This window comes from Lissotriton helveticus, chromosome 3_2 (genome assembly GCF_964261635.1).
Source record: "Lissotriton helveticus chromosome 3_2, aLisHel1.1, whole genome shotgun sequence".
NCBI lineage: Eukaryota > Metazoa > Chordata > Amphibia > Caudata > Salamandridae > Lissotriton > Lissotriton helveticus.
In genome coordinates this window covers 41,059,110-41,081,873 of record NC_136062.1, presented here as the reverse complement: position 1 = coordinate 41,081,873, position 22,764 = coordinate 41,059,110, and the positions used below count along the sequence as shown (strand labels likewise).

General features: G+C 42.6%; 1 protein-coding gene across 6 annotated transcripts in view; it reads left to right on the top strand.

Annotated features, from left to right (window-relative positions):
- The window catches only part of GALK2 (galactokinase 2), a 1,491,044-nt gene that overhangs the window by 1,219,416 nt on the left and 248,864 nt on the right, over positions 1 to 22,764 (top strand). Inside the window, exon 11 of one of the 6 annotated variants that reach the window (XM_078684792.1) lies at positions 1,335 to 1,365. The exons of the other annotated variants lie outside the window; for them this stretch is intronic. Within the exon in view, the coding sequence (XP_078540918.1) occupies positions 1,335 to 1,350 (16 nt within the window). The 3' untranslated portion in view covers positions 1,351 to 1,365. Of the gene's footprint in view, positions 1 to 1,334; positions 1,366 to 22,764 lie in introns of those variants that run through there. 6 annotated transcript variants of the gene reach the window in all.

Sequence of the window (22,764 nt, the reverse complement as noted above, 5' to 3'; positions counted from 1 at the left end):
GCTATTTCCTTGGTCAACCTTTCTACTTCCTCGACAGCTGTTTCGATACCCAAGACCATCCAATGTCTTGAGCAGGTATTGGATACGAAGCTAAAGTTTTCTTTAAATTTAGGGTTCTACAAGAAAATAGCTGGTTCGTTCCGGACTTGTAAACCAACCGGGATTACATTAGACCTTAAGTATTTCTGTAATGTATGACCGTGGAGCCTTGTTCTTATTAATTTCTTCTCTAGGCGTTCTAATTTCAAAATCTTACCATTCAACGATAAATCACTAGTAGTAGTATTATCTGCTAGAAAAGTACCCCCTCCCTCTTCCTGAAGGAGCTTATCTATATAGTCTTCACTATATGATAGGGTCTCTTTTTCAGACATCCTCTAGTGGGGAACTTTGGTAGCAACAATTCTAGACACTTAAACAAAATACACAGTATACAAATTTTAACAAAAACAAAACATAACCCTTGTTTTTTTTTTACATTTCCTAACTTCCTTAATCAAATTTGACACCACTCTATTATAAAACATTTTTTTCCTAATTTCCATAAATAGGGTTTTCCTCCTTTACTATAAACTTGTTTTTTCAAAAGTTGATTTTCCATGATTGTTCTCTTTATTCTTCTTTTTCTTTTTCGTTGCAGATACACTAATAGTATTTTTCTCTTTGTGCACACTACTCTTAGTGTTTAATATTTTCCTCAGAAAAGTCTTCGTTCTCTTACCAGGACTTTTTTCTTTTTGTTAACACATTGTTCTTCATGTAAATCTTGTAGATGACTTCTCTTTGAATAAACACCTTTCTTTCGTTGTTTCCTCTTTTGAGCTTTTGTAGGCATAATGAATTATTTTCAGTGTTGATAAACAGAAACTATTATAAAAAATATATATATAACATTACAAAAATAAATATATGAAATATTCTATGATATTACTTATAAGAAGAGAGGGAGGATTATGAGGACAGAGGTGGGACTATGAAAATAGAAGGACTTACAACAAGAGAAGGAGGAGTATGAAACAAGGGAAAATATGAGGAAGAAGGGGTGTCTAAACAGACACTGCAGTATAAGGGGATAAAGGGAGTATGAACAAACTGGAAAGTATGAATAGGTAAGGGAGAGTTAAGAGAAAGGTGGACATATGAGGAGAGAAAGAAGAGTATAAGAAAGAAGGAGAGTGAGCAGAGAGAGGGGCGACTATAAGAACACTATAAAGAAAAAAGAAGGAATATGTGGAAAGAGGCGCAAGTATAAGAACAAAAAAGGAATACTAGGAAAGGACGGTGTGTATAAGGAGAGAGAGGACTGTACCATTAGAGAGCACGGAGAATGTGAGGAAAAGTGGAGCATAAGGAAAAAAGGGGTGTACAAGAACAGAGGATACAGTATGATGAGAAAAGAAGGAGTATAAACAGATGGGGGATTATGAAGAGTGAAAAATGTATGAGGAAAGAGGCAGAAGTATGACAAGAGAAACAAATATAAAAAGAGAGGTCAGTATGAAAAGATGGCGAATATGAGGAAAGTGCTGTAGAGTGTATACAGGGAGTCAAGGAGGAGTAAGAGAAGAGAGCAAGCACTATGAACAGACAGAAAAAATATAAACCGAGAGGACAGAAAATGAAAATAGAAAAGGAATATGAAGAGATCCAGGAAAATATGAACACAGAGAGAAGGAGTATAGGACAAAAGGGAATATAAGAAAAAGGCAGTAGTATGAGAAGACATGGAAAAGTAAGAGAAGACATAGTAGAATATGAAAACAGGGGGAGTATAAGGACAGGGGGGAGAATGAGGAAAGGAATGTGACAATAAGAAAAGAGGGCAATATCAGTAGAGAGTTTGGAGTATAAGAAAAGAGAGGAGAAGTGTGAGCAGAGAGAGGGGAGTATGAGAAGAAAAAGAAAAGTATGAGAAAAGAATAGGGAATATGTGCAAAGAATAGCGAGAATAAGAAGAAAGAGAATATAAGAAGAGAAGAGTATATATGAAGAAAGAAGAAGGAATATAAAGAGAGACAGAGACAAAAATGTGGAGAAAAGACAAATATAAGGGAAGACTGAGTGTATAAGGAGAGAGGGAGTACTATGAGGAGACAGTAAAAACGATGAGAACAGTAGTGAATATAAAGACAAGAGAGAATATAAAGAGTAGGAGAAATATGCAAAAAGAGGAGCAAGTATGAAGAAAAAAAGTATAAAAAGAGAGGAGAATATAAGAAAAAGAAGATAGTATAATGAGAGAGGAAGGAGTAAGACGAGAGAGGAGGGAGTATGACAAGAGAGTGTAGAAAATATGGAAAAAGGAGCGAATATAATTCCTTAATGTACACAGATGCACAGTGTGATATTAGACAAATAAATATAAGACCATGCATTTTACCAAAACAGATTTACTACTGTAAAACGTTTAAAAAGTGGTGAATATAACTCTCTAATGTACACACAGGCACAGTATGATATTAGACAAAAAAATATGAGACCATGCATTTTACTATTTACTACTGAAAAATGTTTAAGTGACTATACATATTCCAAGTATATAATTACTACATTTCAGTGAACAACTCTGACTCATTTTCCAAATACATATGCAATTTACTACATTACATCAAAATAACTGACACAATAAAACAACAAAGACTCACAAGGGGCTTGTAAATCTGCCCAGAGTGTATACAGAGGGAGAGAAAGGAGAAAGAGGACAGAACAGGGAGTATCAAGAAAAATATGAAATATGAAGAGAGGGAAGAAAATGAGTAGACAGAAGGAATAAGAGGAGAGACAGGAAATATAAAGACAAAGAAGGGCAATATGAGGACAGAGGACAATATAAGAAAAAGAGGGTAGTACCAGGAGAGAGGAAGGAGCAAGAGGAGACAGAGGGGAGTATGACAAGAGAGGGTACAAATTATGGAAAATGGGACACATATAATTCCTTAATGTACACAAACGCATAATGTGATATTAAACAAAAAAATATAACACCATGCATTATACCAAAACACATTTACTACTATAAAACGTTTAAAAAGGGGCAAATCTAATTCCTTAATGGACACTGATGCACAGTGTGATATTAGACAAATATGAGACCATGCATTATACCAAAACACATTTACGAATGTAAAACGTTTAAGTGACTGTACACATTCCATCTAATACATTTCAGTGAACAACCCCGGCTCATTTTGCAAATACATATGCAATTTACAACATTATTTTTGCCAACATTACATTAAAAAAAAGTGACACAGTAAAACAACCAAAATGCACAAGGGGCTTGTAAATCTGCCCAGAGTTTATAGAGAGAGAGAGAGAGAGAGAGAGAAAGGAGAAACAGGAGAGAACAGAGAGTATGAACAGAAAAATGAAGTATGAAGAGAGAGGTAAGAAAATGAGGAGACAGCTGGAATATGACGAGACAGGGATATATAAACACAAAGAAGGGCAGTATGAGGACAGGAGAATATAAGAAAAAGAGGGTAGTACCAGGAGAGAGAAAGGAGTAAGAGGAGAGAGGGGGAATTATGACAAGAGAGGGTAGAAAATATGGAAAAAGGGACAAATATAATTCCTTAATGTACACATACGCACAATGTGATATTAAACAAATAAATATAACACCATGCATTATACCAAAACACATTTACTAACATAAAATGTTTAAAAAGGGACGAATATAATTCCTTAATGTACACAGATGCACAGTGTGATATTAGACAAAAAAAATGAGCCCATGCATTTTACGAACACACATTTACTACTGTAAAACGGTTAAGTTACTGTACACATTACATGTATATAATTACTACATTTCAGTGAACAACCCTGATTCATTTTGCAAATACATATGCAATTTACTACAATACTTTTGCCAACATTACATAAAAAAAATGACACAATAGAACAACAAAGACGCACAAGGGGCTTGTAAATCTGCCCCAAAGTATATGAAGGGAGAGAGGGAAGAGTAAGAGAACAGAACAGGGAGTATGAAGAGAAAGATGAAGTATGAACAGAGAGGCGGGAAAATGAGGAGATAGAAGGAATATGAGGAGACACAGAAGAATACAACAACAAAAAGTCAAAAGGGGCTTATAAATCTGCCAAAAGTGTATGCAGCAATATATGTATACTGACTGCAAAATTGTAGATTTAGAACACGAGCCTAATTCTAAAGAAGCAACACTATTAACTACTCTACAACTGAAAAACTGACTTCACACATTCTACATTTTTTAGTACTGCACTTTATTGCACAAAGGTGACTCACTAAACAAATTAACTTACCAAATGATTGTATCACAATAGTTATCCAAATGCAGAGAATACATTACTCTAACTAAAAACAAAATGAACCACATACATTCCCATACAACTTATCAACTCACCTTTGAAACTGATTTCTAGATTAAGAAGAATGCCACTCACACAGTAGATATTCTTATACAGAATCTCTCCAGTTCAGTGTTTGCAGCAGAACCAAGAAATGGCACATTTTCCCTCTCAATTTACACATATATACATGTATATAACAAATCAAAATCCAACACACATTCATTCAAAACGAAACACACGTGTCTATTGGTTCAACATTTCAAACCTTTCCAACTGTAAAGTAAAAGTAAAGTCCACATTTGTAAAGCGCACAATCACCCGTAAGGGTCTCTAGGCGCTGGGGGCCGTCTGGAAGATTAAGCGAGCTATTGCCCAGAGTCACATGGTGCTGGGCTAACCTGCCGCCGGAGCCGGGGATAGAACCGTGGTCCCCAGATTCCAGCGTCAGTCGCCCTGGCCGCGGCGCCACACCTCTCCCATTGTGAAAAACACAGTAGACCCCAGGGAGTCTATGAGCCACAACAACTGGCTTAGCTGCCAAGACAACTCTAAATGTGTCAAAGGGTACCCAAGTCGCCCTACCACAGCTTAAGAAGAAAAAGAAGAAAATGGGAGCACCTACATGCTTGAGCTACAACTATAAGTGAAGTCGAAAGAAACTGGTCAACAAGATCCAAAACCATCTAGACGTGGATAACCATCAAACAGACTCAGTGATCAGTCCTATCATCTGGCCGTTCCACTTGTGATTCGGCAGGTCCCTTGATCATCGACACCACATGCCACACAGTTGATCAATGGTTCCGGATCTAGTCCACACAGAACTATGAACTGCCTTCTGATGGCTGATTTTTGATGGTTATAAAGATGGTAAAAATACAGTGCAACGTAAACTAGTGACTTAAAATAGGATGATGTGTTATCAAGGCTACCGCTTTAATAAATGACAAAGCACACCCCCTAATTAAAAACCCGAACAGTGCAAATGACAGTATGACCAAATAACTGTCAAAAAATGGGCAGACATGTTTCTGCCTACTGGGCAATCAATCCCCCGGCTTTCATCAGGGCCTCTGCTCTTCAATTGTTGCTACTGTGGTATTAAACAAATAAGTGAAAAAATGGTAAATTATTAAATTTTAAATTATATTGGTTGGAAACGATACAACCTGTACCAACCGTGATTCTCTAATCCTCCGTGTCAATGGATATGTAACAATCTATACAAAAAGACATATATGTGTTAATATCATCCAATATCCTGTGTATATCAGAGATGAGTACTCCCAGAAACATGTTGGTAACTGATTGTAAAAAGTTTTTCCTCACCCAGTATGACAGGGGACTGGACCTCACCTCGCCTGGACTTAGCTCAGGACTACGAGGCCCCGCACTGTGGAACCAAAGGGTGCAAATAGACAAAGAAAGGGACACCATGTAACTACTCCCTCTGTAGATACCCATCATGTCATCATATCTTGCCTCTTAAATATATCAACCCCTTCCACTCAGATATAGTGACTAAACAACCCATCCGTCTCAAAAATGTGCCTAGAAATGCATGCATTCAAACATGCATCAATGTTCTCCAAAACATCTTTATTCTGATCAATCAAATTATAATCCTTTAGGAATGGAAGCCATTATAATCTTCTTCTCATTCTAACAATCATCCTTGTGCACTCATGCAAGTCTCTGTTTATTAGAATGGTGCTCTCATGCATCAGCAAGTCTCTCAAAACACCATCAAATTGCTGCCGAGCTCATTATCATACCAAGTATCAGTAAACCGGCATCTTACCTCTCCGTCGGTACCTCAAGGTCTCTCCTGAGACATTGGGGAGGCAACGAACGTCTGAGGTATAGGCGTTTATATCGCATTACACCAACGCGGGAACTATTTTTCTTTCGTATACAAACAATTTCTCATAGTCATCTTTTTTGGCAAAACGTCCGTTCTCCTCATTTCATCTCCAGACTCATTGCCCAGTTCATTAAATTATTAACCTCTTAACTACAGAATGACGTCATGCCGTCCTCATCTGTAGTCCCAATGCCTAGCAGTATGTTCAGAATGTAGCGCTGAAACCTTGCCCAAACTCCAAATCCATCTTTTTGGGGGAAGTTTATTTAGAACCCCATAAGCGCCTAAACCCTATGTATATATCATCTCCTCAAGCGCCACTTAAAACGCGAAAGGAAAAAGCATTGGCATCTATTTGAGTTGCAAAGTTTCTCAGAACTACTTTACTCGGAACTACAGATTGACGTCATACCGTCATCTTCTGTAGTCCCGATGCCTCGCTGTGTTTAAAATATGAATTGTTACTACTGCACTCGTACTCCAAAACACATCTTTCAAGAAGGTTGTCGGAAGCCGTTATAGTCCCGATGCCTAGCAGTATGTTCAGAATGTAGCGCTGAAACCTTACCCAAACTCCAAATCCATCTTTTTGGGGGAAGTTTATTTAGAACCCCATAAGCGCCTAAACCCTATGTATATATCATCTCCTCAAGCGCCACTTAAAACGCGAAAGGAAAAAGCCTTGGCATCTATTTGAGTTGCAAAGTTTCTCAGAACTACTTTACTCTGAACTACAGAATGACGTCATACCGTCATCTTCTGTAGTCCAGATGCCTCGCTGTGTTTAAAATATGAATCGTTACTACTGCACTCGTACTCCAAAACACATCTTTCAAGAGGATTGTTGGAAGCCGTTATAGCTCATAACCCTACATGTATATCTCCTCCTTAAAGCCACATAAATCGCGGGAGAAAAAAGAGCATAGAAACTACATTTGACGCACCATTCTCAGGACTACAGAGTGATGTGATACTGTCCTCTACTCTACTGTAGTTCTGATAGACTGGTATGCTCCAATCGCTAATGACCTGGCGAAATTATACCGGGATAAGAACTACTCCTTTTGTCATCTAAGTTTTGTGTGTGATTTTTTTGTGTTTGTGTCGCTAGGCTTCAGGTATACAGCTCGAAATCAATACCTTCTCAAACACTCCATGGCCGTCTATAGGATATTTTCTTAGGGAACATAGATGTGGTCACAAATCTCCCATGGTACAACTTATACACATTCATCGGGTGGTCATACATTCACTCCTTGGAGGGATCATGTTAGGAATTACACTGAGTACAGATATCACATATAGGTATTACTATTGAGGAGGTATTTTCTTTGTGACCACATATATGACACATATATGCGGCTTCCAACAATCCTCTTGAAAGATGTGTTTTGGAGTACGAGTGCAGTAGTAACGATTCATATTTTAAACACAGCGAGGCATCTGGACTACAGAAGATGACGGTATGACGTCATTCTGTAGTTCCGAGTAAAGTAGTTCTGAGAAACTTTGCAACTCAAATAGATGCCAAGGCTTTTTCCTTTCGCGTTTTAAGTGGCGCTTGAGGAGATGATATATACATAGGGTTTAGGCGCTTATGGGGTTCTAAATAAACTTCCCCCAAAAAGATGTATTTGGAGTTTGGGTAAGGTTTCAGCGCTACATTCTGAACATACTGCTAGGCATCGGGACTACAGATGATGACGGCATGACGGCATTCTGTAGTTCCGAAAAAGTTTCAGAGCAGGAAGACGCCACGATTACTTTATCGGCGTTTTATGCGATGAAGAGGTTAATATTTTAATGAACTGGGCAATGAGTCTGGAGATGAAATGAGGAGAACGGACGTTTTGCCAAAAAAGATGACTCTATGAGAATTTTTTTGTATACGAAAGATAAATAGTTCTCGCGTTGGTGTAATGCGATATAAACGCCGATACCTCAGACATTCGTTGCCTCCCCAATGTCTCAGGAGAGACCTTGAGGTACCGACGGAGAGGTAAGATGCCGGTTTACTGATACTTGGTATGATAATGAGCTCGGCAGCAATTTGATGGTGTTTTGAGAGACTTGCTGATGCATGAGAGCACCATTCCAACAAACAGAGACTTGCATGAGTGCACAAGGATGAATGTTAGAATGAGAAGAGGCTTATAATGGCTTCCATTCCTAAAGGATTATAATTTGATTGATCAGAATAAAGATGTTTTGGAGAACATTGATGCATGTTTGAATGCATGCATTTCTAGGCACATTTTAGAGACGGATGGGTTGTTTAGTCACTATATCTGAGTTGAAGGGGTTGATATATTCAAGAGGCAAGATATGATGACATGATAGGTATCTACCGAGGGAGTAGTTACATGGTGTCCCTTTCTTTGTCTGTTTGCACCCTTTGGTTCCACAGTGCGGGGCCTTGTAGTCCTGAGCTAAGTCCAGGCGAGGTGAGGTCCAGTCCCCTGTCATACTGGGTGAGAAAAAACATTTTACAATCAGTTACCAACATGTTTCTGGGAGTACTCATGTCTGATATACACAGGATATTGGATGATATTAACACATATATGTCTTTTTTATAGATTGTTACATATCCATTGACATGAAGGATTAGAGACTCACGGTTGGTACAGGTTGTATCGTTTCCAACCAATATAATTTAAAATTTAATAATTTACCATTTTTTCACTAATTTGTTTAATACCACAGTAGCAACAATTGAAGAGCAGAGGCCCTGATGAAAGCCGGGGGATTGATTGCCCAGTAGGCAGAAACATGTCTGCCCATTTTTTGACAGTTATTTGGTCATATGGTCATTTGCACTGTTGGGGTTTTTAATTAGGGAGTGTGCTTTGTCATTTATTAAAGCGGTAGCCTTGATAACACATCATCCTATTTTAAGTCACTAGTTTACGTGGCACTGTATTTTCACCATCTTTATAACCATCAAAAATCAGCCATCAGAAGGCGGTTCATAGTTCTGTGTGGACTAGATCCGGTACCATTGATCAACTGTGTGGCATGTGGTCTCGATGATTAAGGGACCTGCCGAATCACAAGTGGGACGGCCAGATGATAGGACTGATCACTGAGTCTGTTTGATGGTTGTCCACGTCTAGATGGTTTTGGATCTAGTTGACCAGTTCCTTTCGACTTCACTTATAGTTGTAGCTCAAGCATGTAGGTGCTCCCATTTTCTTCTTAAGCTGTAGTAGGGCGACTTGGGTACCCTTTGACACATTTAGAGTTGTCTTGGCAGCTAAGCCAGTTGTTTTGGCTCATAGACTCCCTGGGTTCTACTGTGTTTTTCATTCTGTGTAGTTGGGGATGTGAACCAGGTAAGGGTCTTTAAATTTTGTATCCCTTTGACCCTCCCTCCTCGGTTTGTTGTGATAAACCTTTCTAACTGACATAACTTTCCACCCTACCCCCAACAGATCATGCAAAATTCAACTATCAAAAAAAGGTCAAAAGTTCAGCACTCTATAAAACACTGCTCCTCAACAAATTGAGACTATGCATAAGAACTTACTTATAAGTACCAATAAAGAGAAAAGGTCTCATTAGAACCAACCAACATATAAACACATAAACTTGATAGATATCTGTAAAACATATATTTTTAGTTGTTTTTTTCTTGCTTACGTACGCTTATGGAATGAATTACAGAACTCGCACTCTACGTCGTCCTACATGCATGATACGCGTACGGTAAATCTACTGTAAAAAACAAAATAGCCTCTATCACTAATTGTTTACAATCCCCGGGGACCCCATCCCCCGGGGCTCAAATATAACGTTCAGGACCGTGGGGGGAGCCTCAACGCCCCCACGATCCCAGCCAGCTCCCTGCGTCCTTCAGGAGCCGGTGTTGCTTTTCATCAGAGAGAGCAGCTTACATGCTGCTCTCTCTGACGAAAAGCAATCTGCTTTCCTACTTGAAAGAGAGCTCTCGCCCTACCATAGCAAACAGCAGTGTCCCGGGGATAGGCACCACGTAACACTACAGGAGCCGGCCCTGGGAGGTGATGGTCCCCAGGGCCATCAAAGGCCATCAAAGATTTTTACCTTGGGGATCATTGTAAAAACCCCTATGCAGCCCTAGGGGGTTAGGAAGTCCTATAGCAATTAGCAAACGTTTCCTGTCAATCTACACACATATATACAAATAAATAAAAAATCACATTTATTCCCACATTAAATCAAAACGAAACACACTTTTATATTGCTTGAACTTTTGAACCCTTTCCAACTGACAAAACTTTCAACCCTTCCCCCATTCCACATTCTGCCAGTTACCATAGACACACTTCAGGGAACACCTAACTGAGCAGACAGGTGAAAAGTTCATCATACATTGTTGCAAATTAAAACAGCAAGTGTGCTTGACTTGAAAATATACCAGCTTATCTTATGTAACGTTCTTTTCTATCAGTTTTTCCTAACCAATGAAAATCAGGCTTTTAAAAAACAGAAACATGCATCCTAGTTTTGTGTAGAATGTTGTCAAACAACCAATCATTTCTTTTCTTTTTTCAAAACTGCATGTTGTCCACCATTTTAGAAAAATCTTACTTTTCAAACTGCCATTTCATTTACAGAGACCATCTGAGTGCATCCAGACCTCTCTTCAATATGTTTACAGTGTGGATTGTGGGACACAGCTATATTTTTTGGAGCTAAAGGTATGCAGAACAGAAAGGAATTCACAAAGACCTAGGTTTACCAAATGTAGACATTAAATGGATTGGATTGAGAGGATTAACGTGGCACCAATTGATGCCATTGGTGAAATCCCTTTTACATCTCCAACACCCTGACCTCATAATTGTGCACTGTGGTGGCAATGACCGAGGCACTTTGACAGGGGTAGGTCTGTAAACGCTTATGAAGGACACCTTTTACAATTGATGACACTTTTCCCCAAAACTGCCTTTGCCTATTCTTATATATGGTTTTTCTTTGTTCGCCCTAAGTTGGTAGGGTATGCTCAGACGTGAGTCCCTTGCTCACTTTGCCACTGGAGTCAAGCAAGCCCGGCTGAAGACGGCTGTAATGCCAGAAACCGGTCCTGGGAAGCTTGATTCCGGTCCAGGGAAGACAGGGCTTGGCAGTTCGGGCTGGACTGTTCCCATGAGGCACAGGGTCAGACTGATTTGCATATGGTGATGTCTGAACTGGGGTGGCTGAGTGAGCTATAGAATGGTGATGGATTAAACCCAGATCAGTTGACTGGGTGTGAGTTCTTGTATTGTCAAGGCTCTGTCCATCATTTCCTTTGGTTTTTCTTTGTTCGCCATAAGTTGGCAGGGTATGCTCAGACGTGAGTCCCTTGCTCACTTTGCCACTGGATACAAGCAAGCCGGGCTGAAGACGGCTGAAATGCCAGAAACCGGTCCTCGGTAGCTTGTTTCCGGTCCAGGGAAGGCATGGCTTGGCAGTTCCGGCTGGACTGTTCCCATGAGGCACAGGGTCAGACTTATTTGCATATGGCCATGTCTGAACTGGGGTGGCGGAGTGAGCTAAAGAACGGTAATGGATTAAACCCAGATCAGTTGACTGAGGGTGAGTGTTTGTATTGTCAACGCTCCGTCCATCACCACCTTTGGTTTTTCTTTATTCTTATATGTGCCAAAGGCAGAAATGGAACTGGTCCAACCACTATTGTCCACAGATTGAAAAAGCTAGGAAATGTGAATAAATCTATTTCTGCCTTTCTCCGAGACTATAGAATGGGGTCCATCTACCACATCAATCTGCGTTTCAATATGCATGACATCTATAGGAGAGAGGGTGTACATTTTACAGATGAGGGAAACAGATTCTTCCTCTTGAACTTTATACTCTGCATTGGTACTTACTTGTAGGTACTAAAATTTCCCAATAAACACAAGGGCTCTTTTTAGAGCCAACCAACATCTAAACACATACAATTCATAAATATCTGAAAAATATTTTTCTTTTTCTTCCTTAAGTACGCTTATGGGACGGCTTCCAATCTGCGCACGGTACTTCGTCCATACGTGCATGGTACGCGTACGATAAATCTACCATAAAAAAATAGCCTCTATCGCTAATTTTTTATAATCCCCGAGGACCCCATCCCCCGGGGCTCAAATATAACGTCAGGGACCGAGAGAGGAGCCCCAAGGCCCCCACGGTCCCAGCCAACTCTCCACTTCCTTCGGGAGCCGGCGTTGCTTTTCGTCACAGAGAGCAGCTTAAATGCTTACATTTTTCTTTTAAAGATGATTTCAAGAGTTATACATATTATAAAATAATATAGTACTGCACGCTAAAGAAGAAAAGTAAGCACAATTATGATACAATAGAAAATAGAAAAACAAAAATTAAATACTTTTACACTGAACAAACTTGTAAGCAGAGTATACAGTTTAAGTTAAAAGCACCCTACCACAACTAGTTTTAGAAATGCATTGTACAATAAAATACGTCACAAAATAGGCTACATACATGGTGACTGTATCGTAACGTCACATAGAAAAAAGAAAGCCAATCAAAATTAGCATGAAGAACATAGACGTAAGTAGACAACAGCCATTCAAATTTTTTTCAAAATCTGCGGAAGGAAAGGGATTGGTCGCTAATACGTTTTCTTATAATCCTTCACAACCAATCAAAAACAGGTGTAAAAAGTTTTAGTTTTTAACATACGAGTAAATCAGATATTTTGGCATGTACACGAAACGAGAGGGAATTATTAAAGATGACTTGCTTTCACAAGACCCCGAAAGGCTTGTTCCAGAATAAGTATGCACTTCACTGCCAGACCCCATTTAATGATTATCCAGGCTCTCAACTTAAACACGTCACAAATCATCTCTCATCACTTTCTCTTCTTTTGTAGTATATTGAATGAGGTAGAGTGCGTGACCCTATGCCCAGAGCCCTTGAAGGTTCCGGAGACTGCCACGCCCCCCGGCCAGCTCCTGCAGTGTCCCGGTGCCGTGCGACCCCTCTCCCAACATTTAAAAGCCCCGGGGGGAGATGGTAAATTAATACTGAATACGTTAGTACACGCCACTCTTACGCTACCAGGAAAATACAACAACAGTATAAGGCCCAAATTTCCATTGTAGTGATTTCTTAGTTGCAGGTCTAGTTGTCAGATCGACACACACACTCCCTCATGGCTGGTATACACCCACACCACACCCATCCAGCACATTCGTCACTACACACGTGACCCTATGTATAAAAAAGACAGAGCGCACGACGTGTTGTACGCCATTTTAGAGTTGTTCCCAAGCTACCGAACAAGGGTGCCCACTACTACATGCGTGGCCTCTTTGGTCACTGAATTAGTGGTGCCCGAAGCACTGAGCGGGTGAAGAACCTGCGATGATGATGATGGGAGCAGTAGTATGTTGTTAACTATTGAGAAATCAAGACTCGGCACCATATATGAAAATTCTTTGTTGCAGATCGGGACTACATCATGCAGAAGGTGTCTTTTCCACGAAAAGGTGAGCAGTGAGGCTTGAGTACGCATCGGAGGGAGTCAAGGTTGTAGCAGACTAGATACAAAAACGCGACTTAGCGTTTTAGACAAACGCACTCCTATATAGTGTATTAATTTACATGTATACATTTTTTTCCCAATAGCAGGAACGTTTTTATAATAGCTGAAATGTCCGGAATATTACCAATACAAATAGTTCGTAGAAATGTGAGAAGGAACGTGTATAAAAGCACGATGTTATCTAAATCCAAATTAATATGGTAACAATTACCAATCATAACATCTTTATTTATTATAAATTATGTGCATATATCGATCGCGCAGCGGGCGAGCGCAGCGGGCGCGACGAATGCGCGCCAAAGGCGCGCCTAAGGCAAGCCCATCTGCGCCCGTCCGCGGCCGGGCGCGGTCCAGGGCCATAACCCCTGTCCGTTCTCCCATTGACCCCATAACCTACAACAAACAGGCCCTATGGAACCTATGCCCGACAATAAATGAATGCTGCAGGCACCAAATGGAGGCCATTTCCTCTATCAAATGCCAACACTGCCCTTTTCAAACGCATATACAGTCAGGCGACAAAGAACGGACCAAGTGCCTCAGAGGAGGTCTGTTAAACTGTCGTTCCCTCCCGAGACACGCCATGCATATTTGGAACATGCTCCTAGAAGAGGACCTCGATCTACTCTTTCTGACGGAGACATGGTTAGGGGTTGACTCTGACCCTGAGATCATCGAATCCCTTCCACTAGACTTTAGCATAGCCAGGGTAGATCGACCGTTAGGCCGAGGAGGTGGCATCGCGATTATCAGCAAGGCCCCCCTGGTTTGCTCCCTTGAACCTCTTGGTATAGAAAACTGTGAAGCCGGCAAATTTGCACTGGAACTTGGCCCTCAGGATCATATCTCGGGTGTCCTCCTTTATAGACCTCCTGGGACCCTGGGAAATTTTAGACCAAGTTTACAAGAATATCTTGCCCATTTAGCGCTGAGACACAGGAAGGTCCTCCTCCTGGGCGATCTAAATATTCAATTTGATGATATCCAGTTAAAGGAAGTCACCGATATGAAGCAGGAATTACAAAATACGAATCTGATTCTAAAAAACCTTACACCCACTCATATTCATGGCCATCTATTGGACCCGGTGTTCGCCAACTGGGAGGGCATAACCACAAATAATCCTAATCCACTTCCATGGACAGACCATTTTCTAGTCCCTTTTGAAATTAATACGATAAGCAAGCATGCCCCCCAATTGAGTGGCAATAATAGCTATCCTTACCGCAAATGGAAAAAAAATTCCCAACCCATTTTTAACGAGACGCTAAGCTTAGGTGGGATGCCGGGAGGCTCAGATAGTGAAAGTGCAAATCTAAACTTAGATACCCGAATCCTTGACGCCCTGAACAAGGTAGCCCCTTTATCTACGGCGAAAAAGGAAACAGAGCAAAGAGATCGGCACCTTGGTACAATATAGATCTGTAGTCGGTCAGATCAGAGTGCAAAAAGCTAGAAAGATTGTGGCGCAAGGATAAGAATGATTGCACTAAACTTCAATACAGAACAGCTCAGAGAACCTATCAAAAACAGGTCAGAGCTGCTAAAGCTACCTTCTACGGAAACAGAATTAGCGAAGCAGACTGCTCATCTAGAGAACTCTTCAAAATCTATAAAGAAATCTCAGTCGTCTCACTATCCAATTCTCCAGAAGCTGACTCTGTCATGGAATGTAACAAGGTGGCAGAATATTTCGCCAACAAGGTTAAGAAAATATACAGCTCTTTCTCCACACATCCTGTGGCTGGAGAAACCTTCACTGAACTGAAGGAACTAGAGTTGGCAAATTCTAAACCAAGGTTAGAATGCTTTACCGTACCACCCAGTAAAGTACTTACAACCATCTGTACTAGCATAAAATCAGGCTCTCCACGTGACCCCTTACCTCCAAAGGTTCTGGGCGCAAGTATAGCTACCTTAGAACCATACATCCGCCATGTCCTTGCAACATCCTTTGACTCCCAGACTCTGCCAAGTAACTGGAAAAAGGCAATTGTACTACCTATTAGGAAATAACCCAATGTTAGTCATAATGTCCTGGAGAACCTCAGACCTATTTCTCTGCTACCCTATACCGCTAAAATTGCAGAGAAAATTGCAAATGTGCAATTGATGGCATTTGCAGAGAAGAACAATCTCCTACACCCCTCACAATCGGGGTTCCGAAAAGGCTTCTCTACTGAGACGGCCCTATTAAGAGCCACCGAAACTCTACGTCAAGGAGGTGACGCAGGCCTAACCATGGCCATGGTCATGCTAGACCTTAGCGCAGCGTTCGACACTGTAGCATACATCACCTTGCTACAGTGTCTGAACAGAGGAGGTGTGACTGATAGAGCACTCGGCTGGCTTAAATCGTTTCTGACAGGCAGAAGCTTTCAGGTTCAACGTGGCTCTTTCCAGTCTGAAGAGTGGGCATTGGAACAGGGGGTGCCACAGGGCTCTGCCTTAAGTCCTACCCTTTTTAACTTGTATATGGCCTCCCTGGCTGAGTTAGTTCAATCGTTCGGCGTAGAGATTGTATCCTACGCCGACGATACACAGCTTCTACTCACCCTCACGCAAACGCCGGCTGCTGAAGCCAATAACTTCAGAGCCTGTATGAAAGCACTGGCCACTTGGATGGACACACACTGCCTTAAACTAAACGGATCCAAGACAGAAGTCCTGGTGGTTGGTGGTGATCAACGGCTTTGGACATGTGATTGGTGGCCAAGCTGTCTAGGCGATATGCCTACACCATGTACTGAAGCCAAAAATTTAGGGATTTGGATGGAACCCACACTCTCTTATGAGGCACACATTAACCGTCTAGTAGGCAAGTGTTTTGGAGTCCTAAAGACTCTTAACAAAACCTTAGATCTCCTTCCTTTGGAGGCCCGGCGCACTATGATCCAGGCACTGATAACGTCACGCCTCGATTATGGAAATGTCCTTTTCCTGGGAGCTTCTTGTAAAAGCATTGGAAGACTCCAAATACTGCAAAATGCTGCAGCCCGCCTAGTGCTTAGACTCCCTCGAAGAGCCAACTCTAAAACCACTCTGGATGCCCTCCACTGGCTCCCAGTGAAAAAAAGGATACAGTACAAAGTACTCCTCATATGTCATCAGATCATCTGGAATAAAGCCCCCAGATATCTGACAGGTCTGGTTACCAGGTATGAACTACGCAGATCACTCAGATCTAGCGGTATGGGCATGCTTAGGACCCACCGCTATAGGAGAGAAAAAATGGGAGGTCGGTCCTTCGGAGTGGAGGCTGCAACAGCATGGAATAAACTTCCCAGCCATCTCCGCCTGGAGCCTTCAGAAATCATTTTCCGACGGCAACTAAAAACCCATCTGTTCTCCTTATAGCCTATTTAATGCCCCTTGCCTCGTACTGTCTTCTCCTCCAATTATGAGTTTATCGCCTCTTCTTTAGCGCGGGGACACGCCGTGATGGCGTACTATTTCTTCCATGCGCTCTATAAATGTCTTTATTATTATTATTATCTTTTAGATGTAGAGCTTCAGGGTGCATTATGTCCGGCACGTGGTAAAAAACACCATTGACAGAAAGTTGAGCTGCGAGTATTTTTTTTAGTCATTCTATTTCTATTTAGGGAGTGTTATAAAGCGCATGGTGACGCAACAACGGCGTGTCCCCGCGCTGAGGAGAAACTTTTATTACTGGAACTTACAGAAGCGGCATACCTACTGAGCGAATAGAGCAGTTTTAAGCTTAGCTCTAAAAATTGATTCTGATGGCTCTAATCGCAGTGCCATGGGTAGCTTATTCCATCTAGAGGCTGCAAGGTATCTGAAAGATCTTCCACCCATCCGTGCTCTAGACACCTTAGGAACAGCCAGGAGTCCAGAGCCGGAGGATCTCAAGGATCGGGGAGGCTCGTAAGATGTCAAAAGTCCTTGCAGAGGGAGAGGAGATCTCCCGTTAATGATCCGATGGCACGTACATAGTGCTTTAAATTCTACCCTGCTTCTGACCGGGAGCCAGTGCAGAGACCGGAGGGCCGCTGCAGAAGCGGCTCTTCTGGGTAGTCTAAGCACTAATCGGGCAGCGGCATTCTGTAGGACCTGTAAGCGATTGAGATTCTTCTCCAAGGTGCCTAAATAGAGAATATTGCCATAGTCCATCCTTGATGTGACTAGTGCATGTACCAAGGTTTGTCGGGCTCTCACAGGCAAGAACTTCAGAGTCTTCCTTAGACTTTTAAGGGTCCCAAAGCATAGTCCGACCACCTGGTTGATCTGAGGGCCAAAGGTGAGGGCAGTATCAAACCAGATGCCCAGATTCCTTGCTTTCTGGCACGGAATGGGTGTTGGGCCTAGACAAGATGGCCACCATGCCGACGTCCACGCAAACTGGCAGCCCCCCACGACCAGCACCTCGGTCTTGCCTCCGTTGAGCTTGAGGCAGTTGGCGGACATCCAGGCAGCAAGATCTTGCATGCATGCTCTGAAGATGTCCGCCGAAGGACCGGGTGCGCGCGACAGGGAGATAACCAACTGCGTGTCGTCGGCATACGACACCATACTGAGGCCGTGACTCTCTACTAAGGTGGCAATCGGAGCGACATAAAGATTGAAAAGTGTTGGACTCAGGGACGAGCCCTGCGGCACCCCCTGGTCCAAAGGAATTCGCTCAGAGTAGTGGTCACCCTGCCTCACTTGGAAACCCCGGCCAGTAAGAAATGAATAAATCCACTTCAACGCTGCCCCTCTCACCCCAACCTTGTTCAGACACTGTAGCAAGATGGAATGTGCTACAGTGTCGAACGCGGCGCTACGGTCTAATAAAATTAGCGCCATTGTTTGTCCCTCGTCTGCACCCTGCCTGAGAGCTTCGGTGGCCCTCAGAAGGGCAGACTCCGTAGAATGACGGGGCCGAAACCCGAATTGGGTAGGGTGAAGATGGTTACCTTCCTCCACATATGTCATTAGCTGTTTATATACCACCTTCTCCGCTACCTTGGAGAAATAAGGCAGCAAGGAGATGGGGCGTAGGTTGTCCAGTTTCTCAAAGCTAATGCTGGGCTTCTTGCGGAGGGGAAGCACCACAGCCTGTTTCCAATCCTCAGGTATTGGACTGGATCGGAAGGAGACATCTAACACATGCCTGATGTAGGGTTCAAGGGTCTCCAAACTGTCACTCAACCTTTTAGGGGGTGCAGGATCTCGGGGAGAGCCAGATTTAACAGACCTGCAGATTTTAACTAGCTCTTCCGGTGAGGGGGTGGTAAAATTAAGTAGCTGATTTCGATCATCTTCCTCTGCTACTAGGTCTACCGGCTCTTCCGCTGCATGAGGTATTTCGGGGAAAGCAGCGTAAATTTTAGACACTTTATCTCCGAAGTAGTTAGCGATGCGGTTGCATGCTGCTACTGAGTGATCTTTGTCTAGACTTGCGGGTTTTGGGGTGGCTAGAGACTTATATATGCTGAACAGTTCCTTGGCGGAGTTCTCTGCCCCATGGATTCTGCCTGCATAGTATGTAGCTTTCTCTATACGATAGATGCGTCTCTTAATATGATAAGCTTCTTTCATCAGATCATCATATGCCACTCTCCATTGTCTCTCTGCCCGTTTACAGTCCCTTTTGGCGCGGCGCAACGCCTCGCCAAACCAGGGAGCAGTTATCTGTCTGTGGGCACCTTTTGTTGGCCGGCCCAATGGGGCTGTGCAATCCAGAGCGGCTGTGATGCGGTCATTGAGCAATTTGTTTGCCGTTGCCACATCCTTGCCTCCTGGAGGCCCTTCCGCGATGAGAGCCTTATTAAACTCTGGCAGGGAAAATGTTGCCCACCTTCGACGAGGGTAATTAAGAGGGGCAGAAGCATGAGCTTTATGCTTAGGCAGGTGAATAACAAATGGGACAAAGAAGTGATCTGTCCAGGGCAGGGGCTCTGGGGGTGCAACCAAAACATCCTCCCAGTTGGCGAATATGGGATCTAACAGATGCCCACGGTTATGTGTGGGAAGCTGTCCCTTGAGCTCTAGCTGTAGGGTATGAAGTTCCTCACGGAACTCCATCGCTCCTTTGTCTAGTGGATCTTCTAGATGTGTGTTTAAGTCACCTAGCAGCAGAAACGTATCACTTCTTAACGCTGTTTCAGTGATACACTCTAGAAGATTGCCTTTGAATCTGGACATAGGTCCTGGTTGGGGGTAAACTAGCAAACCTTTTAGAGTCATGTTTCCGTCAATTGTTATGGTGAAAAAGCCCGCCTCACAACTTGCCAAACTAATTGGTTCAAGTTTACAAGCCCAATGTTGTTTAAAGGCGATCGCAATTCCACCTCCTCTTATTTCTTCTCTTGTTTCATTAAAAAATGACACACAATGTTAACTACCTTTTTATCTTATAGGTTGTTTTTTACAAATTGACAAAACCCCCGCAAAAAGAAACCTACAAAGCTCAACGTTCGTGTATTCTGAGATGATGCGTGGCCATTGCAACAACGACTGAGAAGCCTGCTTCCACACGTGGTGCACCCTCTTTGAATGACGGCAACGGCACAAGATGAGAAAAGAAGCTTGTTTCCGAAAGAACAACAAGTTATCTGTGAAAGGAGAGAGTGCGTACCTCCGAACAGTGACAACAGATAGGTTACAACAGTCTGAGGAACATATTTGTAAGCTTATTGCGCCACTTTTGTGACACTTTTAACACGTAAAAAGTGGCGCAAAATGCTTGTAAATCTGCGTCTGACTTTTCAAGAAAAACTCAACTCCAGATTCTGCGAGTTACTGGGGTGCAATAGTGTAGGTACACGATTTTAAGAACTCATATTAAAATTAACTTTTGTCAGAAGTTTCGCAACTCAGTTTACGGTGATTAATCAAATGTTCTTTTCTTTGCCTTCACCAAACATTCTTTAGAAACAATCACGACATATCGAGCAACAGCAATGGAATTGTCTGCAACGTATTGAATATACTTTGACGTGTAAAAGCAGAGTTGAATTGAAGTTGTGAACTCTGGTGGCCGCAGTGTTTATACACGGTAAGCACAGCGGCCTAGATATACAATGCCTCCATTGCAATGCATTAGAAATAAATCGGTGTATTTACAATCCCGTTGAGCCACTTTTGGGTCAGTAACGCAGTAGGCACTTCCATATAGACACCACTTGAACGCGGAACTATAACAGAAGTGAAATGTACTAGGCACACTGCACACGTAAAATCATAGCGTTACCTTCCATTGTAATACTTCTCCTTATTTAGTCACATCTACAAAACTTTAAACTCTTTTTTTTCTTTTTTATTTTGCAGATTACCTACCCAACTTCTTTTGGAGTCCACATCACAATTTGTTTATAATACTGTTTTATTAAAGTTATTTTTCTAGTTGTTTATTATATTATCTTTAAATTATGTTTACAGTTATTGTTGTTTTAATAAAAGTTAATAAAAAAACAATATACTTGGTTTTTTTTTGGGTGGAGGGTGACGGTCCACAACAAATATATTATTTATAATTTGAAGTACTATAGTAAGATGTTTGACAGTAGGGTTGAAAAGTACTGGCTGTACAATGTTATATTTTCTCTGGATGGACTACAACATAGGAAGGAAATCAAAGTAAAACAAAACAATGTGTACCACATTTACAAACCTCTTGCGACATTTTCGCGTGCAAACCTACCCCCCTCCAAAATTAACTGTGTGGGCCTCAATGACGCCCCTCAAACCACGAAAATGACCACCCCCGGCGATTTCTATATTGTGTGAGGGAGGCTGCGTGGCTCACAGCCTGATGCCCTGGAGTCCGCCACGCCTAGACCCGGTTCCTGCAGTATCCTGGGGGTAAACAGCCTTTACAGCGCGGTTATAACCACGCGTAACCGTCACCACAAATTCATTAGCATGCATATGGCTTTACCACACATGCCTTTACCACGCATGCTTTTACAACTACTATACATTTACCACGCATGATAAAGGTATAAGCACGGTAATGGCTTTGTGGTGATGGTCACGCATTGTAATGGCTGTGCCTTACATGCTTCAAATTAGTTTTTAGGTATGCGTGTGACCAAGTCTGATAAGATCAGAGGCCAAGGACAAACACCGTGGTGCCTGTGGCAGGAAATGTCATGGTTCACAGAGAAGATAGGCGGGGGGTAAATTGAAAGTAGCAGATATAATCAAAATAACGGAGGAAAACTACAAAAATGGCGGAGGACAGAGTATGTAATTAACGTTTGGCGCCTCAGCAATACATTTCAAATAAATATAGATAGAATATGATTATTAATATATAGCAGCGGATGAGGCACACGACCCGGCAGAAGAAAGCGGAACATTTAATACCTGAAATGAGGAAAGGTTTGCTTGGCGAACTTGAAGAAAAACAAAGAAGCGTGGGCTTGGAAACGAGGCTGCGCATGCGTAGAGAGTACAACTGGTGCAGAAAAAAAACTTTTTTATGAGCCCCAAAGCCCCCGCGGTCCAAGCCAGCTCCCCGCGTCCTTCAGAGCCGGCATTGCTTTTCGTCACCCCGGGCACTGCAAAAGGCGGCACCGTAGGTACCCCAGGACGCTGCAGAAGCCGGCTCTGAAAGGTGGTGGTCCCCAGGGCCATCAAAGGCTCCAGGAAGGGGGCCGCGCGGCCCCCCTACCAAAATTCAAAAGCCCCGAGGGGAGGTAGTCCCCGGGGCTGGGTGGTCCCCCCCCCCCCTATTTTCTATATTAGATCCCCGGGGAGGTGGCGGTACCCGGGGCGTGTGGGGGGTTTGAAACCCCCCACACAGTTTTTTTAAATAAAGAGGCCCCAGGGACTGGGCGTGTGGGGGGCTTGAAACCCCCCACACAGTTTTTTAATATAAAGAGGCCCCAGGGACTGGCGGTCCCCGGGGGGGCCATGAGCCCCCCGCATACATATAGTTAAAGCCCCAGGGGGATGGCGATCCCCGGGGCAGGGGGACCCCTCTGGGCCCCCCATTATGAAAAAAAAATTGCCCCCAATATTTGGCCCCCCCGGGGGCTAATTAGCAATAAAGCAGGCTTCGGTTGTT